The following is a 17,181-nucleotide window of genomic DNA, read 5'->3' as shown; positions in this document are numbered from 1 at the left end:
TTTGCATTATACTTATTCTAAATCTGAAAGTCCAAAATCCAAAATGGCCGATGAGCATTGCCTTTGAGCATTGTGTCGGCACTCAGAAGTGTTGGATTTTGTAGTGTTTTGGATTTCAAATGTTCAACCTGTATAGTGAAAATTATCCTCCTTCGCCTTTCCCCCAGTCACCTAGTTTACTTTCCTGGAAGCAACCAATTTTAGTTTCAAAACCAAGAGCCAAGAACCAGAGCCAACGTTATCTCAAGGGTGAAATCTATAGGCATTTATGAATATTCTTGTTGAGGATTTTGTCCAGGTGTATTAGCTCATAGCTATAATCCTAACCCTTTGGGAGCCCAAGGCAGGGGGATCACTTGAGCTCAGTTCAAGACCAGCCTGGGAAACATAGTGAAACCTAATCTCTATAAAAAAAATCAAGTGGTGTGCCTCTGTGGTTCCAGCTTCTTAGGTGGCTAAAGCCTGGGCAACATAGTGAGACCTAGTCTCTATAAAAAATCAAATGGTGTGCCTTGTGGTCCCAGCTTCTCAGGTGGCTAAAGCAGGAGGACTGCTTGAGCCTGAGAGGTTGAGGTTTCAATGAGCCACTTCACTCTAGCTTGAGTGACAGAGCGAGACTCTATCTCACACACACAAAAAAGGAGTATCTTGTATTGCTTACTCTAATTTTGACAAACGTGTAGTGAGTGATATAAAAAGAAATGAAGAAGTGACATAGTAAAGAAAGAGAGAGGTAAGTTATCACTATAAGGTGGCTAGATTATGGACATAGAAAATCTTTTTTTAAAAATTATAAGCAAGAAATGACATGAGCAAGATGACAGAATATGAGATAAATCCAACAAAATTTTCTATTTCTGAGTAAACAGAAAATTCATAGTTAAAGAAGTCTTGACCGGGCACGGTGGCTCACGCCTATAATCCCAGCACTTTGGGAGGCCAAGGCGGGTGGATCATGAGGTCAAGAGATCGAGACCATCCTGGTCAACAAGGTGAAACCCCGTCTCTACTAAAAATACAAAAAATTAGCTGGGCATGGTGGTGCGCGCCTGTAGTCCCAGCTACTCGGGAGACTGAGGCAGGAGAATTGCTTGAACCCAGAAGGTGGAGGTTGCGGTGAGCCGAGATCATGCCATTGCACTCCAGCCTGGGTAACAACAGCAAAACTCCATCTCAAAAAAAAAAAAATAAAGAAGTCTCATTTACAGTAGTGATAAAGAATAGTTAGTGCTTGGAAATTAACTTGGTATGGAACTTGGAACAAATGGAGCTACAAACTCTCTTGCCCTGTTGGGAAGAGTCAAGCAAAGATGACAGTAGTCTCAAAGATAGTGAGCAATACATCAAATGGAAAACCTAGTATAATTCCATCAGGAAATCTTATAGAACTCAGTAAAGGCAAAATTTATCGGGAAAATGAGTGTCCAAGAAATGCAAAAGTAGATTTCTAGGGAAAAAGGATAGTGTTGGGAGATTTGCTTTACTAGGTTTCAGAATATATCATAGTTACAAGTTGGGTGCAGTGGTTCACACCTGTAACCCCACTTTGGGAGGCCGAGGTAGGCGAATCATGAGGTCAGAAGTTCGACCAGCCTGGCCAAAATAGTGAAACCCTGTCTCTACTCAAATTACAAAAATTAGCTGGGCATGGTGGCATACACCTATAGTCCCAGCTACTTGGGAGGCTGAGACAGGAGAATCGCTTGAACCCGGGAGGTGAAGGCTGTGGTGAACCAAGATCACACCACTGCACTCCAGCCTGGGCAACAGAGTGAGACTTCACTTCAAAAATAATAATACCAATAGTAATAGTTACAGATGAATTGATTATCTGGAAAATCCAAATCGGTTGGAAACAATTGGAACTAATAGAGTACTGAAGTAAGGCGGCTGGATGCAAGTTTAACATATAGAAATTAGTAGTTTTCAGCCAAGCTCAGTGGCCCATGCCTGTAATCCCAGCTCTCTGGGAGGCCGAGGCTAAGGTGGGTGGATCACATGAGGTCAGGACTTTGAAACCAGCCTGGCCGACATGTCTCTACTAAACCCTGTCTCTACTAAAAAGAAACCTGGCGAAACCCTGTCTCTACTAAAAATACAAAAATTAGCCGGGCATGGTGGCGCAGGCCTGTGGTCCCAGCCACTTGGGAGGCTGAGACAGGAGAATCACTTGAACCTGGGAGGTGGAGCTGAGATTGCACCACTGCACTCCAACCTGGGTGATAGAGTAAGACTCTGTCTCCGGCTGCGTGAGATGGCTCATGCCTGTAATCCTAGCACTTTGGGAAGCCGAGGTGGGAGGATCACATGAGGTCAGGAGTTCAAGACCAGCCTGGCCATCATGGTGAAACCCCATCTTGAAGAAGAAAAAAAAAAAAGACTCTGTCTCCAAAAAAAAAAAAGTAGCTTTTGATCTGTGCCTCAATATTTTGGTTTTAAAAAAAAAGATATTAGTAACTTTCATTTAGCAATAATGAACTAAGGAATATAATATTAAAAGCAGCCCATTCACAATAGCAAAAAGTTTCATAAGATACCCACAAATGTAAAATATGTATAAGATCTATATGAAGAAGCCTTAAAATTCTGCTAAAAATATGAAAAAAAGAGCTATGTAAGTGAATATAACATACTCTTCCTCTTGAGAAAACAGTAAAAAGTATCAGTACTTCCAGATTATAAATTAGTGAAAACCCAATCAGAATCCTAGTAAGATTTTTTTTTAATTATGTTTTGTGTGTGTGAAATGTACATATAGAAAAATATACAAACATGCCTATAGAGGATAAAGATGCCAAAGAATGAACCCCCATGTACCCATCACCCAGAACATTCCAAGAACCTTAGAAGCTCCTCAATGCCCCTCATCAATTCTGTTCCTCTCCCTCATTGCATATCTCAGACTTTTAGGTTGACCATTCCTGTGCTTCTCTTTATGTATATCCCTGGAATATATTTTGCTTGGATCAGAAAAGCTAAATGACAAGCACAAACTTAGCTGTACAAGGAAAGGCTAATTTGCCACTTTTAGGTGAAGTCTCGCAAGAGAAGATAAGCTGAACAGAGTCTCTGGGTCACTGTGTGGCTTCCGTGTACCCAAGAGTTTACAAGAGCCCCTTCTGGGAAGTCAGAGGTCAAAGCATGTGACTGAGGTCTGGAAAACTCACTGCTCACCACAGTCAGAGCATCAGGCTCTGGCTGTCTAGCTGGAACTTGCTCCACATTTTCTGATTCTGAGTTTTCCATGACTTACCTCTGTATGTTAAGAGTAGGTCAAAACAGAACATTTCACGGGGTGAGGGGGGGTAACATGAATGTTCTCAGTGGATTTAGGCAGCAGAATACCTAGGATATCAGACACTGGATACTTTGTTTCCTGTTTTTAAAATTAATATGAATAAAACTGTAAGTTTATGTGAACAGTTGTGCCTATTCATACCCTGCTAAAAACAGAAAGCCTGGGTCAAAGGGAATTAATATTTCTAATCATAATGCATATTGCTAGATAGATATTTAGAAACAGTATGTTGGCTGGGTGCAGTGGCTCATACCTGTAATCCCAGAACTTTGGGAGGCCGAGGTGATCAGATCACCTGAGGTCAGGAGTTCAAAACCAGCCTGACCAACATGCTGAAACCCAGTCTCTAGTGAAAATACAAAAAATTGACCAGGCGTGGTGACACGTGCCTGTAATCTCAGCTATTTTGGGGGCTGAGGCAGGAAAATCGCTTGAACACATTAGGTAGAGGCTGTAGTGAGCTGGGATTGCACCGTTGCACTCCAGCCTGGGCAGCAAGAGTGAAACTCTGTCTCAAAAAACAAAAAAAAAAAGAAAAAAAGAAAGCATATGTTAATTTATAAAGCCTCCAGTTTCCTCCCAACTCTGATACTGAAGTGTGTCATTTTAAATTTCTACTCAGATAGAGGTACCTCACACGTTTGAATTTTTATTAATCATGCTTCCTTTTTCCATGTGTGTGTTTATAATTTTATTTTCCATGTCAACTTTCTATAATATAATTGAACCACTTGTCCAGTGAAGTCTAGATGCTGGCTTATGATATCATATTTCATATATTCTAAGGTGCACATTTATCACATTCAATAACTAAAATCAGGATGTGTATTATACTGTATGACATCTTACAATTATAATTGACAGCATTGTTTTCTTTGTTAGTAGATAAAATAATGGTTTGCCTTATAATCAACAAATAAGTAAATCTCTGTGTATTTTGAATTTATTTTAAAACTCACTTATTTTTCCCAAACTATTATATTAAACGTAAATAATCCATTTTTACCTCCCCTTGTTGAAGAAACTGTAATGTACACTGTATTGTTTAGAGTAAAACCCAAGCTCCCTATTACAGCCTGTAAGGCCCAACATGGCCTGGCTCCTTTGCCTCGCCCTCCCCTCACCGTACACAATCTCATCCTCACCACGCTCTAGCCTTCTTGCTGTTCTTCAAACACTAGTATGTTTTTGCCTCCGGGCCTTTGTACTGGTTCCTCATTCTATCCCCTGGAATACTCTCATCTAGGTTCTTCCACTTCAGCTCTTCGATGACTGACTTCTTTTATCATTTATGTCTCAGCTCAAGTTTTAATCCTTGGAGAGACTTTCTTGGCAGTCTATCTGAAGTAACCCCGTCACATCCTCCTGTTTACTTCCTTCAGGACATGTAGGACAATAGAAAATATCTTGTTTCTTTTGCCTCTTTGTTCTTCCCATACCCAGAATATAAACTGGGTAAGAACATGACTTGTTGACTGTGGCATCAACAACGGTACGTACCTAGTGTGTAGTCACCACACCTTTAACATTGGTTGAATATATATGTGTGTGTGTGTGTGTGTATATATGTATATAGTTTTTTTTTTTTTGAGACAGAGTTTCACTCTTGTTGCCCAGGCTGGAGTGCAGCAGTGGTGCAATCTCAGCTCACTGCAACCTCTACCTCCCTGATTCAAGCTATTCTCCTACCTCAGCCTCCTGAGTAGGTGGGGACTACAGGCTTCCACCACTGCACTCAGCTAATTTATATATATATTTTTTTTTTTTTTTAAGACAGGGTTTCACCATGTTGGTCAGGCTGGTCTTGAACTCCTGACCTCAGGTGATCCACCCGCCTTGGCCTCCAAAGTGCTTGGATTACAGGCGTGAACCACTACACCTGGCCAATTTTTATATTTTTAGTAGAAATGGGGTTTCACCATATTGACCAGGCTGGTCTTGAACTTCTGGCCTCAAGTGAGCCACAGCCTCAGCCTCCCAAAGTGCTGGGATTACAGGTGTTAGCCACTGTGCCCGGCTATTTATTATTTCAATATAGTTTCACATACCTAGTAAGTCTAGTTATTTCCCTTGGTGGCAGTTGTTTTTCGATACATTCTCTGATATTTATACCTATTTGTTCATCCATATATATTCTCGAATAATTTGTAAATGTCCTAAAAAGTCTGTGTTGGGTTATAATTATAAATAGAAGTGAATTACAGTAGCATATCCCTCTTGTTTATTCATTTCTTCTTTCAAACCTTGCATTAAAGTTTCTTTTATTTCTTTTTATTTTTTGGAGACAGAGTCTCACTTTGCCACCCAGGCTGGAATGCAGTGGTGTGATCTCAGCTCACTGCAACCTCTGCTTCCCAGCTTCAAGCAATTCTCATGCCTCAGCCACCCTAGTAGATGGGATTACAGGGGTGTGCCACCACACCTGGCTAACTTTTGTATTTTTAGTAGAGAAGGGGTTTCCCCATGTTGGCCAGCCTAGTCTCAAACTCCTGACCTCAAGAGATCCACCCATCTCAGCCTCGATCCCTGCCCAAATCTTAAATAAGTTTTATTGTTTTTATTCAGAAAAGGTTCTGGTGCAATGCCTTGCACCTGTAATCCCAGCACTTTGGGAGGGTGAGGCGAGTGGATCAGCTGAGATCAGAAATTCAGGACCAGCCTGGCCAACATGGTAAAACCCCATCTCTACTAATAATACCAAAAAAAAAAAAAAAAAAAAAAATCAGCTGAGCGTGGTGGCACACATCTGAAATCCCAGCTACTCTGGAGGCTGAGGCAGAAGAATCACTTGAACGTGGGAAGCCGAAGTTGCAGTGAGCTGAGATCACACCACTGCACTGCAGCCCAGGTGACAGAGTAAGACCCTGTCTCAAAACAAACAAACAAAGAAATTAGCCTGGGCTGATGGCATGCATCTGTGATTCCCAGCTACTTGCCAGTCTGAGGTTGAAGGATTGCTTGAGCCCAAGAGATCAAGGCTGCAGTGAGCTATGATTATACCACTGTACTCCAGCCTGCATGACAGAAAAAAGTCCTGGCGCGGTGAGACCTTGTCTCAAAAATAAGATAAAAATAAGAATATTTTCAAATATATGCCAGTCGGAAGGGTGAAAAAAATGCAAATTCATTGTTTTCACTAGAGTTTCCCTGAATAGTAGTGAGGCTGTGTATCTTTGATATTTGGAAATGTCTGTGACATCTGTTCACTTTTCCAATGGCTCATTTGTTTATTTAAGTTGGATTTTTTCCTAATTTTATGGATTTTTTTGTTATATTTATTGCAAATATTTTCTCCCAGTCCACTGGTCTTTTTTCTTTATGTAGGTACATCTGCCAGTTGTTTTCTTCACAGCTCCTAAGGTATGAAAATATTCTCCAGTGGTTTTGCCATTGTTGTTTCTTTCGGAGAAAATCATTTTTGTTATAATCACCATCCAGCTTACTTGTGCTGGATTATGTATCAATGGCAAGATCTTCCAACAAACATCTGCATAACATTTCTTTTATATTTTAAAAGATGAGAATAACTATACAAGGTTAAGACAAAAGTACACAAGATAACAGACACCATAAAATACATGTGTGAAATTTTACTCTACCTACAGCATTTTATGTTTGAAAAGTAAAATTCATCAACCGAAAATTACTGTCCTTCTGTAGTCCTTTCAGGTCTGATGGAAGTGAGTATAAACATGATTACAATACCTGTATTGCTGATCTGATATTTATGAAGAAAATCTTATTTTTCAATAAATTAAAGCCAATGCAAATAGGAACAGTATTTCAGTTTTTCGGTGTTTTTGTTTTTGTTTTTGTTTTTTTGAGACAGAGGCTCACTCTGTTGCTCAGGCTGGAGTGCAGTGGCACGATCTTGGCTCACTGCAACCTCCGCCTCCCGGGTTCAAGCAATTCTTATGCATCTGCCACCTGAGTAGCTGGGGGTTTCACAGTGTTGGCCAGGCTGGTCTCAAACTCCAAGCCTTAAGTGATCCACCTGCCTTGGCCTCCCAGAGTACCGGGATTATAGGTGTGAGCCACCATGCCTGGCCACGTTTCGGTTTTATAAGATAGAATTATGAACATGGATGATGGTGATGGTTACATGTCAAATGCTGCTGAATTGTTCACCTAAAAAAATCACTATGATGGCAAATTTTATGTTATGTGTATTTTACCACAGCTTAGAAAAAGAGAGGGAAAAAAGTCAGTGCGACAGTCATACAAACTGGAACACTAGCTCTTGGGAACGAGGACCTAACATCAGAACAAGAAGGCTCTAAGTTCCCAAACCTTCAAAGTGTGATCTGTTTCAAACTGCATCCGTTTCTCACGTTGAAGATGTGAAACCCAACCCCATTCCTCTTTTTGTGTGGATCTGTGATTTTGCCTTTTCATACTGAGCATCTAGATTTTTAAATACAGTACTTCCTATTGCTTCAAAGTCTTGTAACTTTCTTCATCAACTAAGCGGCATCTAGCTTCCTCTTCACTCTTAATACCCACTCATTTTCTATATGTGACATTTTGGTCCTTGTTTCCCAAAGGCATATTTCAGCAGACAGGGAGTTTCCCTGTTTTTCTTGCCTTGACTTTTTTTTCAACAAATGTCACTGGATTCCCAGCTGCTGTGTCACAATCCCTAGGTACACCGTTCTGTGTCTGCTGAAGCTGTTGCTTGCAGGGCTCCCATTTGAGCTGCCAAAGCTATCTGAGTTACTGGCATTCCTGATGCCAACAGGGCAGCAACACTGAGAACGCGATCTCCAGTAACTGCAGCTATTTCTTGTTTTTGTTTTTCAACTATTTAGTTAAAAAAAAAAATTTTCCCCAACACCTACCCCCGCGATTTCTATTTCTTGCCGTTCTTATAATTTCATTGCTTTTTCCAACCTCCCAGCTAAAGCTTCTTAGGCATCCATTGCTATGCCTTTGCCTCTAAAAGAGATGCACTAGAAATCTGGCGTAAACTTCTGCCTGATCTTCTTAGATTCTCAATGCTCTTCTTTTTCTCTTGACTTCTGCTTCTTGTACTATTTCTGCTGCTTTCCTATGCATGTCATATTTATTTATTTACTTATTTTTCATACACAACACAGATGTAGTTTTTATCTTGAGCAGGAGCAAGATCTGATCCGTGGTTTTCATTTTTTTTCTTTCTGGAGACAGAGTCTCGCTCTGTTTCCCAGGCTGGAGTGCCATGGTGTGACCTTGGCTCACTGCAGCCTCCACCTTCTAGGTTCAAGCAATTCTGCCTCAGCCTCCCGAGTAGCTGGGACCACAGACATGCACCACCATGCCTGGCTAATTTTTGTATTTTTAGTAGAGACAGGGTTTTTGCCATGTTGGCCAGGCTGGTCTCAAACTCCTGAACCTTAGGCGATTCGCCTGACTTGGCCTCCCAAAGTGCTTGGATTACAGGTATAAGCCACCATGTCAATCCCATGGTTTTCTTTTCCTGCTTTTAGGTCATGATTGTTCTTCTCTCTGCTTCTGGACTGAGACTTCTTCTTTTCCCTCTTTTTACTATGATGATGCCTTTCATGAGAACTCTATCTTGAGTAACTTCTGCTTCTTGATGGTTTTCTTTGTGTTTGTGTCTGTCCTCATCATTTTCAGATGAATTTATTTATTTATCGAGACAGGATCTCACTCTGTTGCACAGGCTGAAGTGCAGTGGCATGATGAGAGCTCACTGTAACCTCTGTCTCCCGGACGCAAGCCTCCCACCACAGCCTCCTGAGTAGCTGGGACCACAGGCACACATCACCACGCCTGGCTAGTTTTTGTGTTTTTTGTAGAGACAGGGTTTTGCCATATTGCCCAAGCTGGTCTCAAACTTGTGAGCCCAAGCAATTTGCCCACCTTAGCCTCCCAAAGTACTGGGATGACAGAGAGCCACCATGCCCAGCCCATTTTCAGATGAATTTAGCCCTTCTCTTCCTTTATCAGAGGAATGTTCTTTGTCATTATGCTCCTCAGATGTATATTTCTTAAAGGATTTGTTGTAGGATTCCTGACTCCTTGCCTCATTATGAAATAGGCTTATTATTTTCCTGCCTGAGTCCGCAATGTCTTCAATTCAGCCTCTTGGCCCATCAGCATGCTCTTTGTATTTTAGTCCTTCATTTTCTTTCTCTTGACCTTGATTGTGATCTTGAATAATAATATTTTGAGTCTCTAAGAAAAACAGATACATCTGACAGCCCTTCCCCTCCCCCACCCACCCCAAGCCACCACTATCTTATCTGGGGATGTCTTTTTCTGGTGCTAGTCCATCTTGTCCTGGATAACTAGCCTGTCTTGAGAACCCAGTCTTCATTTCATTAAACATCTTGAATGAAAACAGCCTTTTGGCACAGTGCTGCTGCCAAACATGGTCTGGCTCTACTCACATATCCTCTGGCTGCCACAGTTCATAGCTCAGGCCACTAGGGTGGCACCTCCATTTCCTGCTTTTAACAGTACCATCCACCTCAGAGCTTCGCCACACACTGACTAGCTCCTTCCAGGGTCCTGGATAGCACCCAGGGAATCTGCCATTGCTTTTCAAATTTATTTTTTACATTTAGCTCATTAATATCTATTAGGTGTTTTTATGTCTACATTGAAATAGACATAAAACATTTATTTTTCTCCCAAAGGATAACTGTTCCAGTGTTATCAGTTAGCTTGTCTTTTCCCAACTTAAAATATGACCTTTATTTTAAAAATTGCATTTTATAAACGTGTATGTTTCAGTAATTTATATTCTGTTCCACTGATCTATATTCCCATTTTAGAATTTTATTTTATTTTTAAAATTTATTTAGAGACAGGGTCTTGCTCTGTCACTCAGGCTGGAATGCAGTGGTGCAATGATAATTCACTCCAGCTTTGAATTCCTGGGCTCAAGCAATCCTCCCACCTCAGCCTTCCAAGTAGCTGGGACTACAGGTGTGTGCCACTGTGCCTGGCTAATTTTTTTTATTTTTATTTTTTTGTAGAGATGATGTTTTGCTCTGTTGCCTAGGCTGGTCTCAAACTCCTGGGCTCAAGGGATCCTCCTGTCTTGGTTTCCCAAGGTGTTAGGATTATAGGCATAAGCCACTTTGCCCAGCCTTAGTATTATACTATCTTAGTTAACAAAGCTTTACAATGAATTCTGATATCTAGAAAAACAAGTCATTCCTTATTATCACTGTTTTTCCAAATTTGCTTAGCGGAGTAGTCTTTCACATTTAATTTTCTGTAAGAACTTTAGATTTTGTCAAGTTTCATTTTCTAAAATCCTATTAGGGACTTCTAAATTCATTTTCTTCCTTTAAAACTATAGAAAGTGAATTTTAAAAACATGTACACATACAAGGATGGAGAATACAGGAAAGGAGACAATAGCAATGAAACTTTTGAAAGCAGACAAGAATCTGAATGCCTAACAATTGATTTGGCAAGCCACATCCCAGCCAACAGTAGGGAAAGCTGGCAGCATACAGTCTCACTGGGGTGTGGTTCTGGAGCAGACAGGGAAAGCTGTCTGAGAACCAATTCGTTTCCTAAGTCCTTTTCCCAATTTGAGGTCTCTGGTCAATTGCCTTTACCCCAGCATAAGACTACAGGTTTATTCCCTGCAGAGGATGAAAGGAAGTGTCTCTGGCTTAGGGGACACAAGGTGTACTTGATGGGACAAGTTGGGGATTAAATGGTCATGTGTTTTCTGATTGTTGAACACTAACTTGCCAACCAGTCAGCAACGACATTTCTGGCAACCAGTATTTTATTCTCCAGGGAGGAGATTATAAGATTTCACTGGGAAAGCAAACAGCTGTGGGGGTGGGCAACAAATATCCATGATTGTAGCGCTTCCAGTCAGCCTTTTATTCCTGTGAATGAAAAAACAAGGATTATCAGACATCTAAGGAAAACCTCTAACATAGGAGACAAAATGAACAAACAATAAAAAGCAATTTAGAAATGGATACCATATAAAGAAAAAGAAAAAGCTAAAAAAAAACAGACAAACCCAAAACCCTATTCTTAAGCTACAGAGAAAGTCTGGCTAACATGATGAAACCCCATCTCTACTAATAATGCAAAAATTAGCCAGGCATGGTCCCAGCTACTTGGGAGGCTGAGGCAGGAGAATCGCCTGAACCTGGGAGGCGGAGGCTACAGTGAGCTGAGATCACACCACTGTACTCCAGCCCAGGTGACAGAGTGAGACCCTGTCTCAAAAAAAAAAAAAAAAAAAAAAAAAAACCCACAGAAAAATAAAAGAAGATAAACATAAATGGGGGCTAAACAAACAAAAACACTCACAGAACAAAATGGTCTCTTGGAAATAACCTGAGAGGAAATGGAAAAAAAAACCCCACTTTAATTGAAGTATTAGAAACTTAAGTTAACTATCTTAGAATGGGTGGAGATGGAAAATGGGAGAGAAAATGTAAGAAAATAAGACGGAGGCCAGGTGCAGTGGGTCACATCTGTAATCCCAGCACTTTGGGAGGCCAAGGCAGAGGGATCATTTGAGGTCAGGAGTTCAAGACCAGCCTGGCTTTGAACATGATGAAACCCCGTCTCTACTAAAAACACAAAAATTAGCCAGGCGTGGTGGTGCATACCTATTATCCCAGCTACTTGGGAGGCTGAGGCAGGAGAATTGCTTGAACACAGGAGACAGAGGCTGCAGTGAGCTGAGATTGCACCACTGCATTCCAGCCTGGGCTACGGAGTGAGACTGCATCTCAAGAAAGACAGAGGTCCAGTACTTGAACATAAGCACCTCCAGAAAAATTGATTAGGAATGTGGAAAGGAAGGAATTCTCAACAAAATTATCTGACAGAATTTCCCAGAACTGAAGGACTTGAACTGCAGGATTATAAGGGCTTACCAAGTACCCAGCACAGTGATTGAGAAATAGACCCATTAAGCTACGTTGTCCTTATAGTGAAATATTCTGGCACTGTTAAAAATGTAAAGATTTATGAATAGCACTGATATGAAATTATTGTATGTGGTTTTTGGCATACGTGTATATATCTGCTAGATATGTTATCTGAGAGCAGAATTACTAGGTCATAGCACATTAATACATAATGTCTGATAGTTTTCCACAGTGGTTGGTATCTGGCACAACACAGTGTACTGGTTACCAGCTGCAGGGAAGGAACCTAAATGCTTTTGCCCATTGCATCTTGGTATCAGAGTCGCCAAGGGAAACTGCAAGCACTGGATAAAGCTTTACTTACGGGCCGGGCGCAGTGGCTCACACCTGTAATCCCAGCACTTTGGGAGGCCAAAGAGGGTGGACCACAAGGTCAAGAGATCGAGACCATCCTGATCAACATGGTGAAACCCCGTCTCTACTAAAAATACAAAAAATTAACTGGGCATGGTGGCGCATGCCTGTAATCCCAGCTACTCAGGAGGCTGAGGCAGGAGAATTGCCTGAAGCCAGGAGGTGGAGGTTGCAGTGAGCCGAGATTGTGCCATTCATTCCACTCCAGCCTGGGTAACAAGAGTGAAATTCCGTATCAAAAAAAAAAAAGCTTTACTTACATAGAGGAGACAGAGCAAGACCAGCTCCAATAGTGTGCATTGGTTCCTCAAGGCATGTGGGTCTATCTCCCCAGCAGCTGGCTGCTACAGGGTGGTTTGCCTCCGAGCACCCACCTTGTGCTACAGTGGAATGGGGTGGTTTGCCTCTGAGCACCCACTTGTGCTACATTGGAATGGGTGGTTTGCCTCTGAGCACCCATCTTGTGCTCATGGGAAGCTATTTTGTAGGCTAAATAACTCTGACTAAAAAAAAATTAAAAAGGAAGGTGTTTTGAAGTTAATGTTAACTGAAATTGGAACACAACTATGTTAACCCTGTAATAATGAAAACATTTTATACATGTATTGAGGACATAGAATTGTACATAGTTGGTATTTTAATTTCTTTTACATAGTTTTTGGGTTTTTTTGAGGGACTCTCACTCTGTCACCCCGGCTGGAGTGCAGTGGTGTGATCTCGGCTTACTGAAGCCTCCACCTCAGACGATACTCATTCAAGCTATTCTCATGCCTCAGCCTCCCAAGTAGCTGGGACTACAGGCTCATGTCACCACACCCAGCTAATTTTTGTGTTTTTAGTAGAGATGGGGTTTCGCCTTGTTAGCCAGGCTGGTCTCAAACTCTTGGCCTCAAGTGATCTGCCTGCCCTGGCCTCCCAAAGTGCTGAGATTGTAAGCATGAGCCATTATGCCTCACCATAAATTAGCATCTTATAAAGAGGTAGAGAGCCCCAGGTATCTGCTGGTTGTGTTGCTGAAAACAAGGTTTTCCTATCCCAGATGATTCCCTCTGAATTGGGAGAAGTAGGGTGATCAACTAATGCTAGAGACAAAAGGTAGGCTTATTTTTTTAAATCATCATAAATAATATTGTGACTGCCCTTTTTATTCACATGTGACATTGATAAAGCTGTGAATATATTCCTATTTCTCTTATCTATTTCTTCTTGTTTCCTAGGTTTTTGTGGAGACTCTGGATAAGTGTTTTGAAAATGTGTGTGAATTGGATTTGATCTTCCATATGGATAAGGTACATTCTCTTGCAATTCTCTTTCAAACTACGGTTACTAGAAAACCAAGAGCCTTGGGCATCTCTAGCCACCTCTACACCTTCATATTCTTTGTTTTTTTTTTGTTTTTTGTTTTTTTTACCTAAGATAGTCCTAAATCCTCTTTTATTTAATAGGTTAATAATTTTTTTTAATTATCATTATTGCTAAGATCTGTTAACAGATTTAACATGTAAAGATTATTACTAGGCCTATATCATGGTTCATCTGTTTACAGACAGACTTCTTGATATAGGAGAACGGTGTTACTGGCTACCTGGCCAAAGGTGAGATGAATAGTTTTGTGTTGATTCTAAAATTAGTTTCCTTGTCATAGGCCAGTGACCCTGAAACTTTGGAATAATCATGACACAGGGGATTTGACTTAGATAGTAAAATTTATATCGTTCCTAAAGAGTAATATAGTGACTAAGAGATCTGTAATGTAATTCAAGGTCAGGTGATATTCTATAGGAAAGCAGACTATCAGAGGCAGAATCAAAACAGCCCCAAGTACGTGTTCTCAGATTTGTTTTGCCAGTATAACCGTGACATGGCCTGTGTCCTCATGTGCCACATTAAACTTGGGAGGTAACCAGCAAGGGGATAAGAGTTGCCATGTTAGTTTTATTCAGCTTCTCACAGGCTGTCCCCTCTGCAGTTTACTGGTGCATCTTTGGTGTGCTTGGTCCTGGTTTTTCTTCAACTGATGGTTGTTGTTATGATCCCTGGCCCTTGGAGAGTGGTGATTTTTAGGAGACTGCTGCTCATTGCTAAGCCATGATGCTTTGTTAGCCGTTTCATCATGATGAAGTAGGAACTTTTAGATCCCTCATCACTAGCATTGCTGTCTAAAGGACTTGCTTGTTGTTCTTCAGTAGGGTCTTCAGTCTTAGTTGACTCTCTGAGGTTGGCAGATCCCCACTTTCCAGGCTAATGTAGTGAATGCATTATTGAGTTTGGATGACATTCCAATGGAGTCAAGTTTTGTCTCTCAAAATATAGGGGGAATGGAGGGGTGTCTTCCATTTATTATTATTTTAAAATAATATTGTTAAATACAGGCTGGATGTGGTGGCTCATGCCTGTAATTCCAGCACTTTGGGAGGCCGAGTCAGGCGGATCACTTGAGGTCAGGAGTTTAAGACCAGCCCGGCCAACATGATGAAATCCTGTCTCTACTAAAGGAACAAAAATTTGCTGGGTGTGGTGGTGGGTACTTGGGAGGCTGAGGCAGGAGAATTGCTTGAACCCAGGAGGTGGAGGTTGCAGTGAGCCGAGATTGCACCACTGCACTCCATTTTGGGTGACAGAGTGAGGCTCCACCTCAAAAAAAAAAAAAAAAAAAGAGAAAGAAAACATTGTTAAGTACAAGATGTTACTTTGGAAGTTACCACTTGGTATGCAAAGTGGATTCTTTGAAGATGCCACCTGTTCTCACCAGACGGCAGATAAATTTCTTAACATCTCAGGTGTAGGCTCAGGGATAGATTTTACTAGGAAAGGGGGAATTTTCAAAGCAAAAGAGAAGGCACAGATTCTGCACCCCCACATTGTCCCTATGGAGAGATGTATTGGGGCATCTCTGCTGGAATGACTCCCCATCACCCTGCTCCCCCAGTGCTCTCTTTTTTATCAGACACCTATGAGAGTAGCCTTACTAGTGGAGAGAGATGCAAAATGCTTAGACACCAGGAAATCTGTATTTGTGTGCCAGCTGCTTATAGAAGTTGTGTGGGGACCTGCAGTGCAGGTGGCTTACACCTGTAATCCCAGCACTTTGGGAAGCTGAGGCGGATGGATCACGAAGTCAGGAGTTCAAGACCAGCCTGACCAACATAGTGAAACTACTTCTCTATTAAAAAAAAACAAAATTAGCTGGGTGTAGTGGTGCCTGCCTGTAATCCCAACTACTTGGGAGGCTGAGGCAGGAGAATAGCTTAAACTTGGGATGCAGAGGTTGTGGTAAGCCGAGATTGTGCCACTGCCTGGGCACCAATAGTGAAACTTCGTCTCCAAAAAAAAAAGAAAAAAGAAAAGAAGTTGTCTGGGAATGCCAGCTGCTCAACACTTGCAAACTTGGGGAACCTGTGGGATAATACACACCTGGAAAAGACAGCTGCGGGTCCTGTGGGAAGTTGTGCTTGGGTGCAGCCTGCCTTACTGGGAAAAGGGGTAGCTTCCCAACCCCCTAGTCTAAGCTAGTTCACTGTCTAGATAACCCAGAGTATGCGTCCACAGCGACTTTTTTTTTAAATGGAGTTTTGCTCTTGTCACCCAGGCTGGAGTACAGTAGTGTGATCTCAGTTCACTGCAACTTCTGCCTCCCAGGTTCAGGTGATCCTCCTGTCTCAGCTTCCCGAGTAGCTGGGACTATAGGCACCTGCTACCGCGCCTGGCTGATTTTTGTATTTTTAATAGAGATGGGGTTTCACCATTCACTCCCCTGGGTCTCCCAAAGTTCTGGGATTACAGGCGTGAGCCACCATGCCCAGCCTCCACGGTGACTGAAAATAAACATTTTTTGTGTGTGTTTTATCGTCTTTACTCTGTTATTTATAAGAATCACCCATTTTGTTACATGTATCCTTAGGTAGTTTCATTGCTGCATAGGATTTTATCGTATGAATTTATCCATTATATGACTGATGGAACTAGATTGTTTTGAGTTTGGAGCTTTTATGAAATATGTTGTCATGAATATTCTTGAAAATGGATGCTATTGTACATTTTTTAACATTATCTTGAAACATCTATTTCTTTTAACAGTGCAATTGCTGGGTCATAGATGAGGCTTCTAGAAGGAAGAAATGGGAAGCACAAAGGCACCAGCAGGTCTGCAGCACTGGCAAAAGAAGTCTGAGGCTCAAGGCCTCGGACTGTAGGCCATTTTATCTGCCACTTTATTAGATAATGCCAGACTTTCCAGAGTGATTGTATTGATTTATATTTCCACCAGTGGGGAGGGGGTGAGTGTTCCCATTGCTCCATATGCTCACCAAAAGTATATTCTCAGTGTGGCAGTCATTAGAACTGTTAACTGAATTTTTACAGTTCTTTCCTCTTCAGGACACATGGTAAAACTATACTTCTTTGCCTTCTTCAAGTTAGGTGTAGTCATTTGACTTGCTTTAGCCAATGAAATGTGAATGGAAGTGCCATGTGTCACTTCTAGTCAAAACTTAGGTGCCAGTGCACAAATATATATATTTTTTTCTCCCTTGGCATTTGTGGAAGCACGGACACAGCCTGCCGTGGCCTGGGTCCCAAACTGAGGATGAGGTAGAGCAGTACCCC

At 41.5% G+C, this 17,181-nt stretch overlaps 1 protein-coding gene across 2 annotated transcripts in view; it reads left to right on the top strand.

Annotated features, from left to right (window-relative positions):
* AP3S2 (adaptor related protein complex 3 subunit sigma 2) overlaps positions 1-17,181 on the top strand; it is a 69,501-nt gene that overhangs the window by 7,769 nt on the left and 44,551 nt on the right. The window contains exons 4-5 of one of the 2 annotated variants that reach the window (XM_035303824.3): positions 13,794-13,865; positions 16,654-16,719. In XM_035303824.3, the coding sequence (XP_035159715.1) occupies positions 13,794-13,865; positions 16,654-16,719 (138 nt within the window). The remainder of the gene's footprint in view (positions 1-13,793; positions 13,866-16,653; positions 16,720-17,181) is intronic. The other variant, XM_008998407.5, reaches the window with a different exon arrangement.

Source organism: Callithrix jacchus, chromosome 6 (assembly GCF_049354715.1).
Source record: "Callithrix jacchus isolate 240 chromosome 6, calJac240_pri, whole genome shotgun sequence".
NCBI lineage: Eukaryota > Metazoa > Chordata > Mammalia > Primates > Cebidae > Callithrix > Callithrix jacchus.
Note: the sequence above shows the minus strand (reverse complement) of the source record. Positions and strands in the feature narration are given on the sequence as shown.